This window comes from Lacerta agilis, chromosome Z (assembly GCF_009819535.1).
Source record: "Lacerta agilis isolate rLacAgi1 chromosome Z, rLacAgi1.pri, whole genome shotgun sequence".
Classification (NCBI taxonomy): Eukaryota; Metazoa; Chordata; class Lepidosauria; order Squamata; family Lacertidae; genus Lacerta; species Lacerta agilis.
This window is the reverse complement of record NC_046331.1, coordinates 7,790,708-7,809,503: the sequence shown is the minus strand read 5'-3', so window position 1 is coordinate 7,809,503 and position 18,796 is coordinate 7,790,708. Positions and strand designations below refer to the sequence as shown.

The 18,796-nt window shown below is 44.4% G+C and overlaps 1 protein-coding gene across 1 annotated transcript in view; it reads left to right on the top strand.

Moving 5' to 3' along the window:
• CACNA1B (calcium voltage-gated channel subunit alpha1 B) overlaps positions 1-18,796 on the top strand; it is a 307,712-nt gene that overhangs the window by 103,752 nt on the left and 185,164 nt on the right. The window contains exons 4-6 of the mRNA XM_033137256.1: positions 2,561-2,652; positions 7,112-7,264; positions 9,791-9,978. Of these exons, the coding sequence (XP_032993147.1) occupies positions 2,561-2,652; positions 7,112-7,264; positions 9,791-9,978 (433 nt within the window). The remainder of the gene's footprint in view (positions 1-2,560; positions 2,653-7,111; positions 7,265-9,790; positions 9,979-18,796) is intronic.

The following is an 18,796-nucleotide window of genomic DNA, read 5'->3' as shown; positions in this document are numbered from 1 at the left end:
TATTGATTGGCAGCAGTTTACCAGGGTTTCAGAAAGTGGACACTCCCAGCCCTACCTGAAGACAGTAGGGACCTTCTGCAAGGCACATGCTCTACCATTAGCTATGCTCCCTCAAACGTAGTAAGATGCTTCATACTGAATCAAACCATTGGTCTATCCAGCTCAATATTGCCCACATTTAATAGCAACAGTTTTCCAGGTTTTCAGACAAGTCTTTCTCCTGGCCCCTGAGACTTTCTGCATGCCAAGCAGATGCTCTCCCACTGAGCTATGGCCCTTCCCCATTTGGCTCTTGCTTCTCTGGAGTTCTGTCTGTTAAATCTAACCTTTGAGAGCTGATCAGCCTCCTTCACTGGCTCCTAAGTTTGGGTCCCTGGCAGAGAACAGCACAACTTCATCTCAAAAGCCACCAGAGACCAATTCTGTCATTGGTGAGAATATCTGATGATTAACTTTTCCAGTGAAGTGTTTGCTTCTGCCAGGCAACCGATGTTTTATAAATGAGCAATTAAAAGCAGGGAGGAAAGTGAGCAAGTGAGCTGGCGTGAGAATCTCAGAATGAGATGTCTGTCAGAGTGTGATCGTTACTGGTTCAAATGACTTTCAGTGGCTTGGGCTCGTGTTTTGGCAGCTCACGCTTTCCTGTTCATTCTTTCCAGGTTCCTCCCCACCCCTGCTAAATATAATTGCTTCCATTTATGGTGTGCATTTGATCCCAGTGGAAAACTAAACACTGAGCATCTCAGCTGGGGATGGGTGTCATGCTGCAAGGGGCTTGGCTGCTCACACCTACCTTTTCTATTCAAGTTCAAAAGTAGGGGTTAGGAACCTCAGGCCTGTGGACCAAATGTGGCCCTCAGAATTTCCCGCAGACACACAGATTCCCAACTTTACCAGCCCTGCTTCACCTCATCCTTATGTGTTTTTGCCTGGCGGGATGTGTCCTTGAACTCTGGTAAAGTCTCTTCCTTGCCTGGATGGTGGGTAGAGTGGGGTGTGTATGTCCGTAGAAATCTTATATTGCCAAGGTAACATTTACATTTATTGATCTGCCCATTTTTTACTTCTGGCCCTGCACACAATTGGCCCCTCTTTTTTTTCTCTAGGAGAACCATTGGAAGACTTCATGGGTGCCACAGTGTCCTTGGGCATTGGGTTGGTGACCCTGGTCTATATTTACCAGGAATTGTCCCTATTTTCTGGCACCTACCTGCTGGGTACATCACGGTTTCCGCTCCCACCACTTTCTTTTTTTGTTAAAAAGTTCTGGAATTTTCATTCTGTGGAGTTCAACTCTCCTCTTTTGGCCTCTACAAGTCAGATATTTGAGAAACACACACACACTGAAACATGCATGAACATGGGGAGGAATATTGGCATCTTATTATACTGCTGCTGAAATACTTGCACTGGTTTCTAATTAGCTACTGATGTTGGTGAGCAAGGTGTTGATGTTGGTGAGCAAAGCCCTATATAGCTTGGGACCAGGGCACCTAAGAGATTGCTCATCACTTACATACCCAACGAAACACTGTGTTCTTCTGGAGAGGGCAGATATCATCCTATCAATAGGTCCATTCTGCATAATGCTGGAATCAGGCCTTTAGTGGTGGGCACCCAGTTTTCCTACCCCTGAAGTAGAGTCTTCAGTAGTGCAGAACAATTATTAGTTGGGGACTGAGTAGCAGTCTTTGGCCTGACAATTGGAGTGATACCAGGCTGCCTCAGTTTTCATCTCTGAAATGATGGATGAGCACAGGGATATTGCATTAGTTTTCCTGATTGCTGTATAATGCTAGTACTTCTGTGCTGTTTTCTAACCCTCCCTTCACACTGCAGTGTCTGTTGCATTATGGAATTCTGGCTTTTTGACTGAAATACTGGAATGTTGCATTCAATTTCATTCACAAAGGGGAGGGGGGAATTTGTGATGCAACAACCAATGCCATTGGACAATGTTGCCATTCCCCCAACCTTCTGTTCCCCCATGATTCCCCCATGAAAACATCAGGAAAGAACTGCATGTCATCCCACCATCCCAAATTTTCATAGAATCATAGTCTGACCAGCAAGGGTATTTTAAGCAAAAACTCATAGGTTAGAACAGAAAGCCACTGCCAGTCAGTTTAGGCAATACCTGCAGGAGAAAACAAGCTTGGTCCATTTTCCATGTGACAGCCCTTGGAAGACGGCTATCACACCTCCTCTCAGTCTCCTCGTTTCCAGGCTAAACATACCCAGCTCCTTCAACCACTCCTCATAAGGCTTGGTTTCCAGCCTTATTTTGTCACTTTACTCCCATAATCTTTTGGGGTTTATGGGGTTGCCAGTGGATTCCCCCCCCCCCGAAACGATTAACGTGGAAATGAGTGCTGAACTTCCATTATATTCCACTAGATTTCTGAAGGTAGCCTTTGCATTGTGTGGAGGCAGAAATTAACAGTCAAAGTGTGCAACTTTGGTGAGCCAGTTGGCTCCAGTGGTTTAGGGCTTTTATTCAGAGCCATGAAAACTCTCATCTTAACACAATTTCTTTCATTCTCTCTCCTCCTCCCATTAGGATTCTGGCTACTGCTGGGGCTCAGTTTGACTTGCGGACACTGAGAGCTGTCCGAGTACTGAGGCCGCTGAAGCTTGTATCAGGAATCCCAAGTGAGTACAATATGACTTCCATGTCCCACTTTTGCCTCTGGCCCCCCACCAGGGTGTGCCCCACTCAAGGTTGCTCAGAAGGGGGTGCAGCTCTTGAGCAAAAAAAAAAGGGGGGGGGGGGTTCTCAGCCCTGACTTTTGCCAAGAGCTAGGGAATCTTTAGTCCTCCAGATGCTGCTGAACTACAACTCCCATCATCCCAGGCCATCAGCTTTGCTTGCTGGGGCTTATGTCTGGCCCTCCAGACATTGCTGAACTGCAACTTCCATCAATATGATACCATGGAATTATGGGAGCAGTAGCTTGTTGAGGGTGCTGAGAGTTGTTGGAGACCCCTATCCTCCACACAGTAGTTTAACAGTTGATCCCTCTTCACAGAGAACTCTGGAAATTGTAGCTCTATGAGGGGCATGGGGGGGGGGATTTCCTAACTCTTAGCACCCTTAACAACTTACACCTCCCAGCATGCTTTGGGGGAGCCATGATTGTTTAAAGTGGTATCACAGTGCTTTAAATGTATGATGGCTTAAGTCAAGTTGAAAAGAGTTTGCTCAGAACTAAATTGTTCCTATGGATTTCAAGCCTGTGCCTGGAGTTTTTATAGCCTGAGTGTCTCATCAATGTTTCCTGGCACGCGAATGGGGTCCTTGCAGCCAAGGAGCTCCTATCCGCTGGCTGTGAAGGCAGCTTTGTTTCATTCTGCAATGTCTGCATAAAATTATCTGACTCTGCCGTCTCCTTGGCTTCATCTCTTATCTCCCGTGCTTTAATTTAAAGTGTCTTTTTTTGTTTGGTGAAGGACATGGGAGTTGAGTGACAGCTCCGCAGGTTTATGTCTCCCCTTTGTGTGTCTAGGGATAGTTCTGTACAGGGCCGGTGCTAGGGTTTTTTGCGCCCTAGATGAGATCACCTTCTGGCGCCCCCCCCCAGCCAATCCCTAGAACCGGCCATGCGGAGAAGCCCGATTTTGGGCTGCTCCCCCCTCCCCGTCACTCTGCCGCTGGCGGAGGGAGCGGAGAAGCCCGATTTCGGGCTGCTCCCTCTCCCCCACCACTCTGCCACTGGCGGAGTGGCACCGGGCGGCGGTAGAGGGCGGGGGGCAGGCTGGCCAGCGCCTCCTCCATTTTGGCGCCCTAGGCAACTGCCTAGTTCGCCTAAATTGATGCGCCAGCCCTGGTTCTGTACAAGGGATAGGCAAGCAAAAGGAACCAATGAAATGGGGAGGGGCAAACATAACTTATTGCAGGATTCAGGGACCTCAGTCCTGGAACCCAATATGGCCTCCAGACCCGTCTCTCTCTGGCCCTCAGAACTCCCCTGGGCCACACCCTCTTTCCTAAAGCCAGAACCCTCACCACCCTTGCTTTGCTTCCTCCTTTATTTTATTTTTTTGGCTTGACTGAGACGTATCCTTGGGCTCCATTAATGACTCTATCTTGAATGTGTGGAATTTATCTTTGCTCCACCTACTTTTGCCTTTGACCCAACCCACCACTGTCATGTGACAACCCTCCCCCCAGAAGGCTGCCTAAAAGGGAATGTGGCCTTTGGGCTGAAAAGGGGACCTCTGGCCTTGACTTAACCCATGTTCCCCCCTCTTAAATTGCTGGTCATCATATAATTGCTGATTAGTGGGGAAATGGGGATTGTGGTCTGCAGAACTAGTTGCATGCTCAGAGGATGGGAAGGGAGCCTCAGTTTCTTTTGTCCCTGTGGCAGCTTTATGCTTCACATCGGATGTATTTGCCTTGAGCCATTCCCTGGCTCCTGGTCTGTTTTGAAGCCTTGCTCTGTTTTTAGAGGGGAGGGTGTCACTCAGTACTAGAGAAGACGCTTTCCCATTGAGGATAAGGCTGTTCTACCTTCACTGATGGAGGCAGGATGCCTCTGAATACCAGTTGTTGGAAATCACCAGTGGACAGAGTTCTGTTGTGCTCAGGTCCTTTTTGTGGGCTTCCCAATGGGGCATCTGGTTGGTTACTGTGAGAAGAGGATGCTGGACTAGATGGGCCTTTGGCCTGATCCAGCAAGGGTATTTATGCAAAAGGTCCTAGGTTAGAACAGACCCCTGCCTGAATCCACAGAAAGCCACTGCCTGTCAGTTTAGCTAACACCTGCTCTCAAGGGTGTGTTTCATCCAGCCTCCTCCCAAACCCTTGTCTCCCCACCTATGCACGAGCTGAATTAAAATCTGAGCCAGAGATTCGGTGGGTCTTATTGTACTGCGATGTTCTTTGAATTAAAACCACAGCAACTTAATGATGCTGAAGTCTGAGTCCCTGTATAATTCCCTAGCTACAAACCAGGGGTGCTTATGGAATTTGATTCTGTGAATTCTGAATCAGATGCACCAGATTCTGGACTTGTGTGTGGATTATAGTACACACACAATTATATAGTGCATACATAGTGCATACACCCCTCAGAATCTGCACTTCTTTCAATTATGTGATACAGTTTTCAGCTGAAAAAAAGTGTACCGAGGTTGTGTTTAAACTGCATATTTTAGGATAAAATACATTTTTTAAAAATTGTACATTTGTAATAAGGTACATCTCTAAATGCTAGAGGAATGTAACAGATCTATATGATATCTGAGGCTTCTGGTTGAAACAAGACGCCTCAGGTGTTTCATTTTTCTTTTTTTAACTTGCCCAACTCAGATTGGAATGTTAGGCCTCCTGAGTTGGTGTGGCAATCCCTCTGAAGCCCCATGTCGCTCTGTCGACTTGTTCACCAAATAAAATTTCTGTAGACTTTTTTTTGGTGCTGCAGTTAAAAGCAAAACCAAGTTCCTGTGTAGGGGGAATTCTCTGGTGCAGCTCTAGTGGGGAGTGCAGGGGTGGGGGTGGTTTGTTTTGATGGACACATATAGCTTTTAATCAAGAGGGAAATATTTTACCAGGGATCTCCAATCACAGCACTTCGGCAGCAGATGAAAGTAGTTTCACTTGCCGGCTTAAACTGTAGCTCAGGTGTCTCCAGACTTACCAGACCTTGGGCCACTTCCTCCAGTGCCGATCATGTGGCGGGCCGGAGTCCAGGGGAGCGCGCGCCCACATGCTATTTCCAGTGCACTTTCAGGTCGGCGCTACACTGGAAATAGCTTGTGTGCGTGTGCACAGGCCTCCGCAGACCCAGAAGTGTGCCAGAAATCACGCTTGCGCATGCACACAAGCTATTTCCGTTGCTCCGCTGACCCAAAAGTAGGCAGCCGCGCCATGCTGTGCCACGCTGCGCCGTGCCGGCAAAAGCGGGCAGCGGGTGGCGGGGGGTGCTGGGGGCTGGATAAATGAGCCCCTTGAGCTGCATCCAGGCCTCAGGCCTTAGTCTGGGGACCCCTGCTGTAGCTCTTTTGCAAGCTTTGCCATGCCAAAGCAGGAAATTTTTGGTGGTCTGATTGGGCTCTGGGTCAGCCTTTCTAATTGCTTTCCATTGACAACAACTCCTTGTGCCCCAATATCTACATTAATTGTTATAGGTTACATCAGATGCTATCTCTACTCAGGGTGGACTTAATGAAATTGATGGACATAATTAACTGTGGCCCATTCATTTTAATGGGTCTGTTCTTAGTAGAACTTCATATCTTGTTTTCAGCTCCAGTTTGCATTTACTTGTGCTGCCTTTTTGCAACTTTGGGCCCAGATGTTGCTGGACTACAGCTCCCACCATTCCTAGCCAGAATGACTAGTGGTCAGGGATGATGGGAACTGGAGATCAAGATAATCTGGGGACCAAAAATTGTGAAGGACTGGTTTAGAGCATAGTGTTATCCCCAATCCCTTAGTTTAGGGCTGGTGGGTGATAATTCCATTTCATCTTATGAAAAAAAATATTATTTAGGTATATCTTCCCTCATTCAAATCAGTTTTCAAGACTTCCAGCACAAAAAACTGTGATTGTACATATTTGGCTGCAGTTTGACAGGTTTGCTTCCTGGGGGCAACCTAGCTCACATGTCACCATCTTTCAGACAGATTGCCCCCAAAACACTAGGAGAGGTTAAGTGATTCCTGTTGTCCCCATCCCAAAATTTTACAGAGATACAACCACTGCAATTGCCCTTCTGAGGATTGGTTGGGTTCATGTGACCATGGCTGCAAATTTCATCAAATTCCCCCCATAAAATTATCATTATATTGAATGGTGGAAATATAGCTTGATTTGGATAGACTACAGAGTGGCTTGGAAGATGAGGCTGCTTTCTGAAGTGACAGATATGAACCAGGTCTTGTGGCTAGTCCACACAGCTATTAATTACATATTTAAACACACATTTTCATGTTGTCATTTAAAAAAAAATGTAGATTAATGTGGAAAGGGTGTGGATGAAACTTAAGAATGGACATATTTAAAAATGTCACAGCCCATAAATAGACCAACTCCCCTAGTTCCAACCTATCCTCTCCTTCTAAATATCCCCAAATAGCTAACATCGCTTTCTGCTTCTTGTTCAGGTTTGCAGGTTGTTCTCAAGTCCATCATGAAGGCAATGGTACCTCTCCTGCAGATCGGGCTCCTCCTCTTCTTTGCCATTGTGATGTTTGCTATCATTGGGCTGGAGTTCTACATGGGGAAGTTTCACAAAACCTGCTTCAACAATGAAACAGGTGAGATTAATCAATGTCCACTAGGGGTGTGGCGGGGATGGGACTCAGAAGGCTATTTCTAAAATAAAAAAGGCAATGGCTTTTGGGGATCGGATGGGAGCAGGAAGCAGAATTAAAAACAAGTCTGTTAACCAGTCATTTTGTGGGTAAGAGAGCTTCAGTACCATGGATAGCTCTGTGCCTCTTGCCTTGCCTATCAGCAGCAGAATCTTCTTAGTTTATTCTGCAGCGTTTCACATCCATCTTTGTGTTGTGTTGTTATTAAGCTGTTCATGTTTCTCTGCATCATGGTCCAGTTCTCCACTCCATAACGCATACTGGCAATATGCACATATTGAACACTTTATCTTTCAAATCTAATGAAATGTTTTTTTTTTTTTTTCATTACAGGGCTGAGTTTTCCAACAGCCACACACAATTGTTTTATTCTCATCTTTATTTATGTTCTTTGGGTTGTTTTTTTAACCCAGTATGATTTTATGTCCCAAATAGATGTGTTTAGGTTGCTTGCTAGGTTTCTTTACCTTCTATATAATTGTCTTCATTAAACATTACTTTAGTCTTAGCTCGATTCATCTTCAGTCCTACATTTTTTAATTCTTCCAGCATTTCTTGCAGTTTTTGTTGACTTCTAGCTATTACAACTGTATCATCTGCACATCATAGATTATTTAGCTAACTTCTGCTAACATTGATTCCTTTTTTCTGACCATTCCAGCTTTTTGAGGCTTAGGTGATAAGCTATCTCTTTTTTCTTATGCTTCTTTTCAAAGGTATTGGGTTGGTCTTTATATGGAAATTATATGTTGCTGTTGCTTTCTTTGCTATTTCTTTGCAGTTTTGTCTGCTATCAACTCTGCAGTTTCATCATGCGTGTTGTATAGTCCAGGTTTCAATAATATTGATGGCCTTTTCATAACCAGTGAATGCAATGTATATGGGGATGTAGATGGGAACATTTTTCTATCAATATTTTCATAGTAGATGATCTGCTGTAGAACATCATTTTCTAAACACCACAATAGATTTTGCAAAAATAAGAGAAACGAAGCAAATTTGCATAATGCACACAGGCTGCAGACTTCAGCTTTAACCTTTGCAAGACTTGAGTTAAATGCTTGTAGACTCCCCACACCCTGCTTTGTATAACTCTGATTACTGGTGCGGTTAGGTAAATTTAGACTCTGGGCTTGCTCCCTTCTCCTCCAAAATATATTCTGCTACTTAATTAAAAATGTGGTGAGCCAGCTTTGTTGCATTTGGGGGCCCCTCCTGTTTATTCTTCAGAGTGGGGCATACAAATACAGGAACATAGGGAATTGCTTTATACTCAGACCATTGATCCACCTAGTTGAGTTCTCCATACACTTACTAGCAGTGGCTCTCCAGGATTCAGGCAGGAGTCTCACAGTGTCTTACAAGGAGATGCTGGGGATTCTGTCTTGGACCTTCTGCGTGCAAAGCAGATGTTCCACCACTGAGGCATGGCTCTTCCTCTAAAACATAGGGACCTTGAAAGCTGCCTTATAATGGGTCAGACTGAGCTCAATCTAGCCCAGTATTGTCCACACTGGTCAGCAGGGACTCTCCAGGGTTTCATGCAGGTGCCTTTCTTAGCTCCACCTGTGCTTCATTCATTCCTTGAACCTCCTTGCACTGCCTCTGCTTTGACAGTCTATTAGGACTGTTGGGCACTGCCCCACCAACCTCAGTCTGCCCACCTGCCTGCCTTCTTACTTACAACTGAATGTCAGCTTCCCCCTCCTCCTTAGTGTCAGTGTAGTCCTCTTATTTAGTTATTTATTTATATAAAAATATTTGTGTACCGCTGTGCCATAAAGATATATCACAGTGATTTATAGCAATATAAAACCATAAAACCATACAGTAAAATCACAAAAAGTTAAAAGCAAAATATTAAAAACAGAAGTAGGCCAGGGAGGGAGCTGTCAAACAAAGGGATCTCCCTGACTATCGGGAACTAGAAGATGGGATTGATTTCAGATGCAAGGCGTTGAGACACAGGTGCATAATTCACACCTGCTTGGTATTGGTATTGGCCTCCTGGTTTTGTAGGGATCCCTAAGGAAATGAGAAGGGGTGAGGGATGGGGAGGAGTTAGACTCTGAGCTCACTTGTGAAAAGAACAGGTTTGTGTGTCTCCATGGAGATTTCCCAAAGAGGGAGGGAAAGAGGTGCATCTATTTTACACATAGAAGGTTCCAGGTTCAATTCCCAGTGTCTCCCGGAATCATGGACAGCTGCTGCCAGTCAGTGTAGGCAATACAAAGCTAGATGGACTAGTGGTCTAACAGTATTCTGAAGGGCAATAGCTTGGCAGAATAGTAAAGTTTTCGACAGGCATTTAAATGTTGACATAGAAGGCACCCCACATTGGGCAGACCTTGTTCTCCCATCACCACCCCATTATCCAAACTTTGCTCCTTGGACCTGATGTGTTCTCCACCTCTGTTCTAGATTACTTCTATTCACCCACCACCCTTCTTTCCCCTTCCTTCTTTATAGGGGAGAGGCTGGGAGATTTCCCCTGTGGAGAGGAGAGGCCTGCAAGGCAATGTGAGGAAGGAGAAATTTGCAAGCAGTACTGGGAGGGCCCCAACTTTGGAATCACCAACTTCGACAACATCCTCTTTGCTGTGCTCACTGTCTTCCAGTGTATCACGATGGAGGGTTGGACTGACATTCTCTACAATGTAAGTATCACCAGTCATGTTGGTGAAGCTTGTTGTTGCTATTGTTGTTGCTATTGCAGGGGTTCCATTACTCTGTTGCACTGCAGAACAGTCTTCCCTGGCCTGGTGTCCAGCCCAGACTTTGAATTGTATCAAATGTAGACCCACTGAAATTGATGAGTGTGACTGACCTAGATGGATACAACCCTAGTAGATACAATTAACTTAAATCCATTGATTTTACTCTGAATATAACCTACTTGCATTCAGTGCTTTATTTCTTCATTGAGAATGGTTTATAGACCAGTTAATCATAAAACATTCTAATATCCACAAAACTGTTTACCATTTAACCTCCTTCCCTCCCAGTATACCTAAGATAATTATCAAGACAATGAAGATAAGATATAAGGAGAGTTTTACTGGTTCAGGCCAGTGAAGCAACTTTGTTTTCCGCTGCTTGAGAGCGTAGGATCTGAACCAATGGATTCAAACGACAAGAAAGCAGATGCCAACTAAACATTAGGAAGAACTTTCTGACAACAAGAGCTGTTTGGCAGTGGAATGGACTTCTTTGAAGGTGGTGGATTCTCCTTCATTGGAGGTTTTAAATAGAGGCTGGGTGACCATCTCTTTAGCTGTGATTGCAGAGGGTTGGAGTAGATGACCATTGGTGTACCTTCTAACTCTACAATTATATGAAACTATGAATTTAGAGACCAGGGGTTCAAATCTTCACTCAGCCATGAAGGTTGGTGGATTACCTTGTGGCAGTCACTATCTCTCAGCCTGAAGAAATTAAAGCTGAAGAAAGCTTTCTAGCAAGACTTTATCTGAGACGTGATTTATGCTGCAGGCAGAGAGATTGAAGGATTGATGAGGCAAAAGGGCTTTCAGAATAAAAACCTTGGGGTGGAGAACCCCATTCTTGAAATGGTGATGTGATGAGTGGTGTGTGTGTGTGTGTGTGTGTGTAGGGATAAACATTCCTGCAAGAACTTCTGTGCTTGCAGCCAGAGAGTGGCATAGGATTTTAGAGAGATGCATTCTGGAGTGTGTCTTGAAGGGTCCAGTCCACTTATTTCAATATATGATCACACACACACCCCATCCACTCTCTTGCAGCAGCATCAACACACAAAAAGGCAAATAAAAACATAGGACGAGCGCTGCTGGATCAGGCCAAGGCCCCATCTGGCCCAGTATCCTGCTCTCATAGTGGTCAACCGGATATCTATAGGAAACCAACAAAACAGGATTTGAGCACAAGAACCTTCTCTCCTTGTGTGTGTGTGTTTGCAGCTGTTTTTCAGAAGCCTTCTGCCTCTGTGGAAGCAGAGCATAGCCATGATGCCTAGTAGGCACTGATAGCTATATCCACCATGAATTTGTATAACCCTCTTTTTTAAAGCCATCCAAGTTGGTGACCATCACTGCCTCCTGTGGTAGTGAGTTCCATAGTTTAACTTTGTGCCATGTGAAGAATATTCCAACATTCAACTTCATTAGATGTCCACAAGTTCTAATGTTATGAGCGAGGGAGAAAGAAAAACTTTCCTCTATCCACTTTCTCCATGACAGGTACATTAATTTCACTGGGTCCATTGTGGATAGAACTTTGTTAGATACAACCCTGAAGCTTTAACTTTCTGACATTCTAGGGGATTTGGGAGAACCTTGACTTGGTTCTTACTTTATTGCAAAACTACCCAATTCTCATTTTCTGAAACTGTATGTTCACCAGAACACAGCTATCCTTTGAAGTTTGCATTTTGGGGTGCAGTTCTCCAACCACAACATGTGTACAAAAATGCAAAGTGGATACCATGTCCCAGAGTTATGGCGTTTGCAATGGCTGGCGCAAAATAGCAAGACTTGGAATGCATCATGGAACAATCTTTCCTTTCCTCTCTGAACTTATTTAGCATTGTGCTCCCCAAAAACTACCATAAAGGGCTATTGGAAACCAGTCCATAATATGCTCTGGCACCTTAGTTGTTTTCGTTGTTGTTTTTAATGCAGTTACACTTGTCAGTGACACCAACATATTGTCAACAAGCACTTTTACACAGCTAGAAGGGGGTCTTATTTAAAAAATCACAGACTCACAAAGATATTGGCTATAAGCATTCTGTTGCTATTTGTTTTGTCCCTAAATGTATGGTTTAGAAGAAATGGCCAATTTAGTAGTTATTCTGGAAATGAAGTTGCTGGAAGTTGTTTTGTATGCCAAGAAATAATTTTGGGGCATATGACAGATCTGGCTGTTCCCAAGATGTGCAAATGCTGTCAAATTGCGAGTGAATTTCTTCAGTTCTACCTTCTGTTTCTTGGCAAGCTCTTGTTGGGTTAAGTGGCAGCACTTAATTGTGGATTAGCTTTTTAAAAAGAAGTTTCTTTGAATTGATTTGCTCCAAAGGCCACTGTTGTGACTCAAGTGCTGAGCTCAGGTGAGGTAACATCTGGTACAAAGCAAGGCTCATGCTGGATGCAGGGCAGGGCAGGACCGGGCATAAGGCTGGGCATTATGCAGTGGCTTAGGAGAGCAGTTCTCTGCTGTTGTTACAGCAACCACCATGCTGAGACTGATCCCTATATAGCAGCAGCAGCTGGAAATGTAAGAAGGTATCAGTTTTCTTTTCACCCTGCGTTCATGACATGCAGCACTGCTTCTGTTATGCTGGCCTTCTTCTTCTGCCAGAAACATATTTATTAAATCTCAGGTCCAACTGTGCAACTTTCATAATTTACGTAACGAATTATGCAAGTTGTGTTGTCATTGTGCTATTCCATCCCATTTTGTTCAGTTCATATGAGAAGATAAATGTGGTTAATCATGTATCATTTGTGGACTGATCATACTTGCTGGATTGATTTCTGTTTTGCACACAGGGCGAATAATACTTTCTTCTTCTTATTTTGCCAAAACCTCCTCCCCTTCACTTCATTTTCAGGCAGGTCATGCTTCATCCTTGTAAATGCCCTTAAAGTACTCCTGTTTTTTGCCCCTGTTCATTACTGAACTAAGGCAGGTGGATAGAATCATAGAACTGTAGAGATGGAATGGACCCCAAGGGTCATCTAGTCCATCCCCTGCAGCTAAAGGATCCTTGACAGATGGCCATCCAACCTCTGTTTAAAAAACTCCAGTGAAGGAGAGTCCACCACCTTTCCAGGGAGCCTCTTCCACTGTTGAGCAGCTTTTATCATCATAGATGAATTGTTGCTGTTGAGTAGGTAAGAACTACCGACTCCTATGGAGACTTGGCCAAAGATACAGGGGGTAAGCAATGAGGTGCCTTTCTATTTGGTTTGTTTCATCTAATTTTCTTAATATTTTCTACACTTGTTCAGTGATCATAACAAAGTTCAAATCTAAAATTTTAATTTTTCATCTCATCCCGTTTTTGAGTTACGAGGGTGTGAAATTTCAAAAAAATCGACCTTTGGATCACTCCATGGTTTCTGCACTAACTCACATTGCATCCCTGGAGTTGTAGAGATGAGTCTTTGCCTGGAGGTGCTGAGGGCCTTCTGCATGTAAAGCAGAGGCTTTGCCACTGAGCTGCGGACCTCCCCCGCTTCTTATGCCACCCTTCTCCAGCAGCAACTGATGTTTGCTTTGATAGTAATTTATTCTTAATTAACATGTTAGGCGGTTAAAAAAAAAGGCAGTGGGAGGAGAGGGAGAAAGATAAAGGAAACAGTTCTTAGCCAGCCTATAATTCCTGATGGTGAATTAAAGCTTAATAGTGGCAAGGAGGCAGTCTCATGAATACAGCAACTCAGTAGGTCTGCAGGAGCACCAAGGTGAATGAATTTTGTATCATTCATCCTTGTTAGTGCAGGGGTGTATTAATGTATTGACACCTCCTAATGGTTGCAGTTTTCACTCTGGGTTTCCAGATGTCCCTTTTATCGTGCATTCATGATAATTTGTGAACTGCGGTTTTATGTGATCCTGCATTGAATACTATTTGCACCTGTAGAATTGTCACGGTACTCTTCACTATTTTTTTTTTGTGTGTGTGTGTGCTTGTGTAAAAACTACCTTGTGTGGCTATGTCCCTCCCCTCCCCATAGAAGTAATGGCACAGACACATGCCAATTTTAATGGGCGCAAAGGCCACAACTTTATTGGTTATGGATGTTGAGCGGTATTGGCTTAGGCATTGGACCCTGTCAGCTATATCTGACCCAACCCGTGTGTTGGGAGTCAGTGAAGGGTTAACCACCAGTAAGGAACCCCAGTGATGAACACCTCCCAGAATTCCCCCTGTGATCACCGTAAGGGGCGTGCCTTAGGCCCTCAGCTCCCCGGGCTTCGGACAGGGCCACGCCCCCAGAAACCTTTACCGGAATACCCTTCAATTGAGGGGCAGTTGATGACGCTACCTCCCCTCCCCCCTTCATATGGAAATTTCCAATGCCTAACCGCCAAACCAAGAGTTGTGATGATTGCTATGAGGTAGGTGAAAAAACCCATCTTGGCTAGTTCAGTTGGGAAAAAGTCCTACCAGGCCCGCCGGCCAACCAAGGCGACCAGCCAAAGTCCATAGCAAGGCCAATGCTAAACCTAAAGGGAGGGTGGGCGGGTGAACCTAACCAGCTGGGAAGTGGGACAAAGAGGGCAAGCTTCCCGCTGGCCACTAGTTTAAAGGGACTAAGACACGCCCCCCAGGGTGACCTGATTGGTCAGCCTGTGGGGAGGCATGGGAATAAGCTTACCAATCGTGCAGGGGCTGGATTTCCCCACCCCTTCTGCATTTTCATTGGGCACTCTCTTTGTTGTTCCTCTTGTCAAGAATCCTTCCTTTCTCTCCCTGCAGCTGGCATGCTGGCAAAACTTAAATCACATTAGCCGGGATGGATTCAGGACAGACAGTGTCAACCTCATGCCCTAATTTAGTATTTATAGTTGTGGGTTGTTTTCTTTTTTCTTTAATACCTGATTTAATACTTGTGTTTGTCTGGAAATTTATAGAGCTTGTCTTTGCCCATTAGCCATGTTTACAAGATGATAAATTCTGACAGCACTATTAGCAAATTCATCTTCAGCTACTTGCATGGATGGCAGATGGGACTTCCATCGTTGCTGCTCTGGGAGTTTGGAATAACCTCCGCTGTGCTGCAGATGAAGGACTTATCTCTCTTTCTTGTGTGCCCTACATTCCTGGTTGAGCAAAACCTTGCTTTATCCATTGAGCTGGTACAGTTAGAATTCAGGAGCTTGACAGTGTGTGTGTGTGTGTGTGGGGGGGTATTCTAGCTTTCTCCAGTAACCCTGATGCTGCTCATATCATGATTAGCTCAGTCGCTTAATTGTCTTAGAATTGAGGCATCAGCAATTATGGGGAGAGGGGGGGGCAGACTCAGGATGTGGAAAAACAGGAGTTGAGTCAAAGATTAGAACTGGGAGGTCAAAACTGGAGAACATGCTAAAAGCCAGTGCAGACTGTTATTGGCCTGACAAATTCTTGACCTAAACTGAAAGCTTTTACAGCCTTTTCCCGTTAAGGAGAACCAACAGTGGAGGCTAGTCTGTTGGGACACATGAAATGCTATCCCACTAACATCAGTCTGCTCTCAGCCAGCACCCGCCTGTCTGCTTCCTTATTTGCAAATCTGTCTAAGGGTTTGGCCCTGGCTGTCAGCCTCATCCTCCTTAGTCTCAGGGTTGCCCCTACAGAACTCGGCAGGGGAAGATGGGGACAAAACTAGAATTAGCTGGCTCCACCTTTCATTGGCTCTTGCTGAGCCTATCTTTGGTTCTGGCACCAGCTACTGTTGGTCTCCCTGCCTCCCAGCCTACAAGTCCCAATAGGCACTAGCCACCAATGAGAACCATAGAATTGTAGAGTTGGAAGGGGCTGCAGGGGCCATCTATTACAACCTCCTGCAATGCAGGAATCATTTGCCCAACATGGGGCTCAAACCCAGAACCCTGAGATTAAGTCTCATGTTCTACTAAAAACTGAACTAAAAACTTGCTTGGGTAGATGGTGCCACTCAAGTCCATGAGACCACCACCCTGCAAAGTGGGAGGAAGGCAGGAAAGCGCCTGAGGGGGGAAGTGTACGCCTCCACTCCAGCTGCCCAGTCAACCAGCGGGGTGCAACATTTGCCCCCACCCCGGGCGCCGGTAACCCATGCTACACCAATGTATTTTCATCCTGCCAGTTCCTCCAGACTTCCTTGTTTGTGAGCCAGAATTCTGGCCTTGCTAACAGAGTCCAGACTGACAATGAACTCCCTCTAATTGTAAAATCTTTCAGGGACTAACATCAGTGAATGGATTTGTTTGTTTTTAGTGTTGTTGCCCACAAAATAGAGTTCAGTACAGCCTCAATGGTTGGCAGTTCAAAATTCCCATTTATTTGAATAAATAAAAACATGGAAGGAACATGCAATTAGTTCAGCCACCTTGCAGGCTGACTGGCAATTGCTCACCTGTCCCAGGGGACCCGTTCTATTCCAGCATCCATTCTGAATGTGATTTGTTGCAGTACTCTTTGGCTAAGTCCCTTTTGCTGCTGAGCATGGTTACTGGACACCGGGTGCCTGATATTCTTGCTTCTTCTGTAGATGTGAAAGGTGGGGGTGGGGGGGGGACCTGCCCTCTCAACACCCTGCGCTCTCTCTGTAGGCCATGCTCTTCCTTGTTCCTATTCAGTACCCTCCTCTTTCCAGAGAAGATGGATAGAAGGAAGCGTGAATAGAGAAAATGACAGGCGAAGCATTTGCTTAGATTGGAAATGGTATCAGGGACTGGAGTGGCTCCATCTACCCAAGCAAGCTTTTGGCTCTTGGTGGTGGCTTGTGCCAATTGGAACTGGTAGGGTGGAAGGCAGGGAGACCAACAATAGTGAAAGATACTTGGAGTCCAGTGTGATTTTCATGCTTTTTATTCAGCTCATAGTAGTGAGGAATGTAGTTCCCCCAAAACGTTTGCTTTATATACACTATTTACACAATGGGCCCCACGTGATTGGCTAATTCCGGGATACTCCTGTATGCCAATCAGAGTGCGGATTCACTTCCACCTGGAGCTGGATTGGGTGACTCCTGCAGACCAATCAGACTGCTGCAATCTCAATCCTATTGTTCTAGGACCAATCAGACTGCTGCAGTTTGGATCCTATTCAACTCAGTACATAACAAATAGGTTGCACTAGCTAGCACAGAAGACAGGTTCAGCCAGAGCCAATAACAGGTGCAGCCAACTAATTCTAGTTTTGTCACCATCCTTCTCCCTATTGAGTTCTGTAAGAGGCAGCAGTGAAACTCTTGACAAACTATTTAGAATGTATAAAAATGTTTTAAATGTTTACTGGAAATGACAAGGGGAGTGGAATATGAAGGGACATTTTATCATGCCTGATGGACATGTGTATACAGATTTATTAATAACAACAACAGCAGCAGCAAATGGCTAAAAAATATTGGATGCAAACACGTGCATTGATACAGCAAATTTTAAAGGTTAATATCCAATTTCAGTCAGAACTATTTCTTTTAGGGCTTATAGACATACAATTAGAAAAGGATTATGGAAGATTACTCCAATATATGATTACTGTAGCGAGACCGCTCTATGCTCAAAGATGGAAAGACACAGCCTTATCCACTATAGAAGAATGGCTGATAAAATTACTGAACTTAGCTGAGATGGCTAAGCCAACATATTTAATTAGAGAAAAATAATCACTAACATTTGTTAAGGATTGGAAATTTCTTATGGACTTTTTGCGTGAAAGAGAAAACGAACTTGTAATATCTGGATTTGAAGATTGAAAAAATACTGCCTTATAGAAGACAGAATGGTTGAATTCTAAAGAATGAATATCATATGTAGGTGCAGACAGCCAGAAGTCCTTTTATTCTACTCTAGCTTTCTTTAGTTCCCCCCCCCTTTCTTATCCTTCTCTCTTGCTTTCCCCTCCTTTAGATTTCTCATTTTCTTCTATTTTCTTCCTTCTGACTTGGCTCTTTTTTAGATTAAGTATCTGTTTTATATCAGTTTATTGTAAAAAAGATACTTTGTAATGGGTATGTATTTCTGTATATCTTTAAATATCAACATTTTAAAAAAGAGACTTAGTGGGAGGAGGAAGATGAAAGTTTTCTTGTGTTGTTTCAGACAGCATAATTTAGTTAGGTTCACTCTTAATTGGATCCCCCCCCCCCCCCGTAACTAGAAATAACCCCACAAGCACTCATCGTAACTTACCAGTGAAACTTAAAAGTCACCACTTTTGAGCAGAGCATTTGTGCTGAGAAAGTCAGTTGCCCACAAAATGCCTCCAGATCTTGACTATAGATAAATCCTTTGCAGCTTTATTGGTAAGGGGGGGAAAAAATCAGGGCAGCAAAGAGAAAACTTGGCTCTTTCTCTGAACACTGAAGTTGCCAAAGTTTTAAGTGGCGGATGCCAGAAATTATCCTCTAGTAAAAAATGTCACGGTGGACTTAGCTATTGGGAGCCCTATTAAAAAACAAGCAAGGGGGAAGAAACACTCAGATTATTGCTCAGGCCAATTTTAGGGAACAAAGACAGCAAGGAACAAATACTGTAATGAAAGGCTTTGTACACAGACTTGCCTCTGTGCCAAAAGGGAAACAATTCCCCAAGTAGAATCAACATAAGGAACAACCCAGAAGCCTATAATAACTACTGGGCCAGGGACCTGCCCGGCACCTGTACTCATCCTACTTCAAGTACATCTCATGCTAGGGGGAACTAATTTTAAGGAATTGGCCACCACAGCATAAAAAAGCTGTCTTATATGTCAAAGCCTTGGGTCAATCCAGCTCAGTAGTGGCAGCAGCTCTTCAGGAT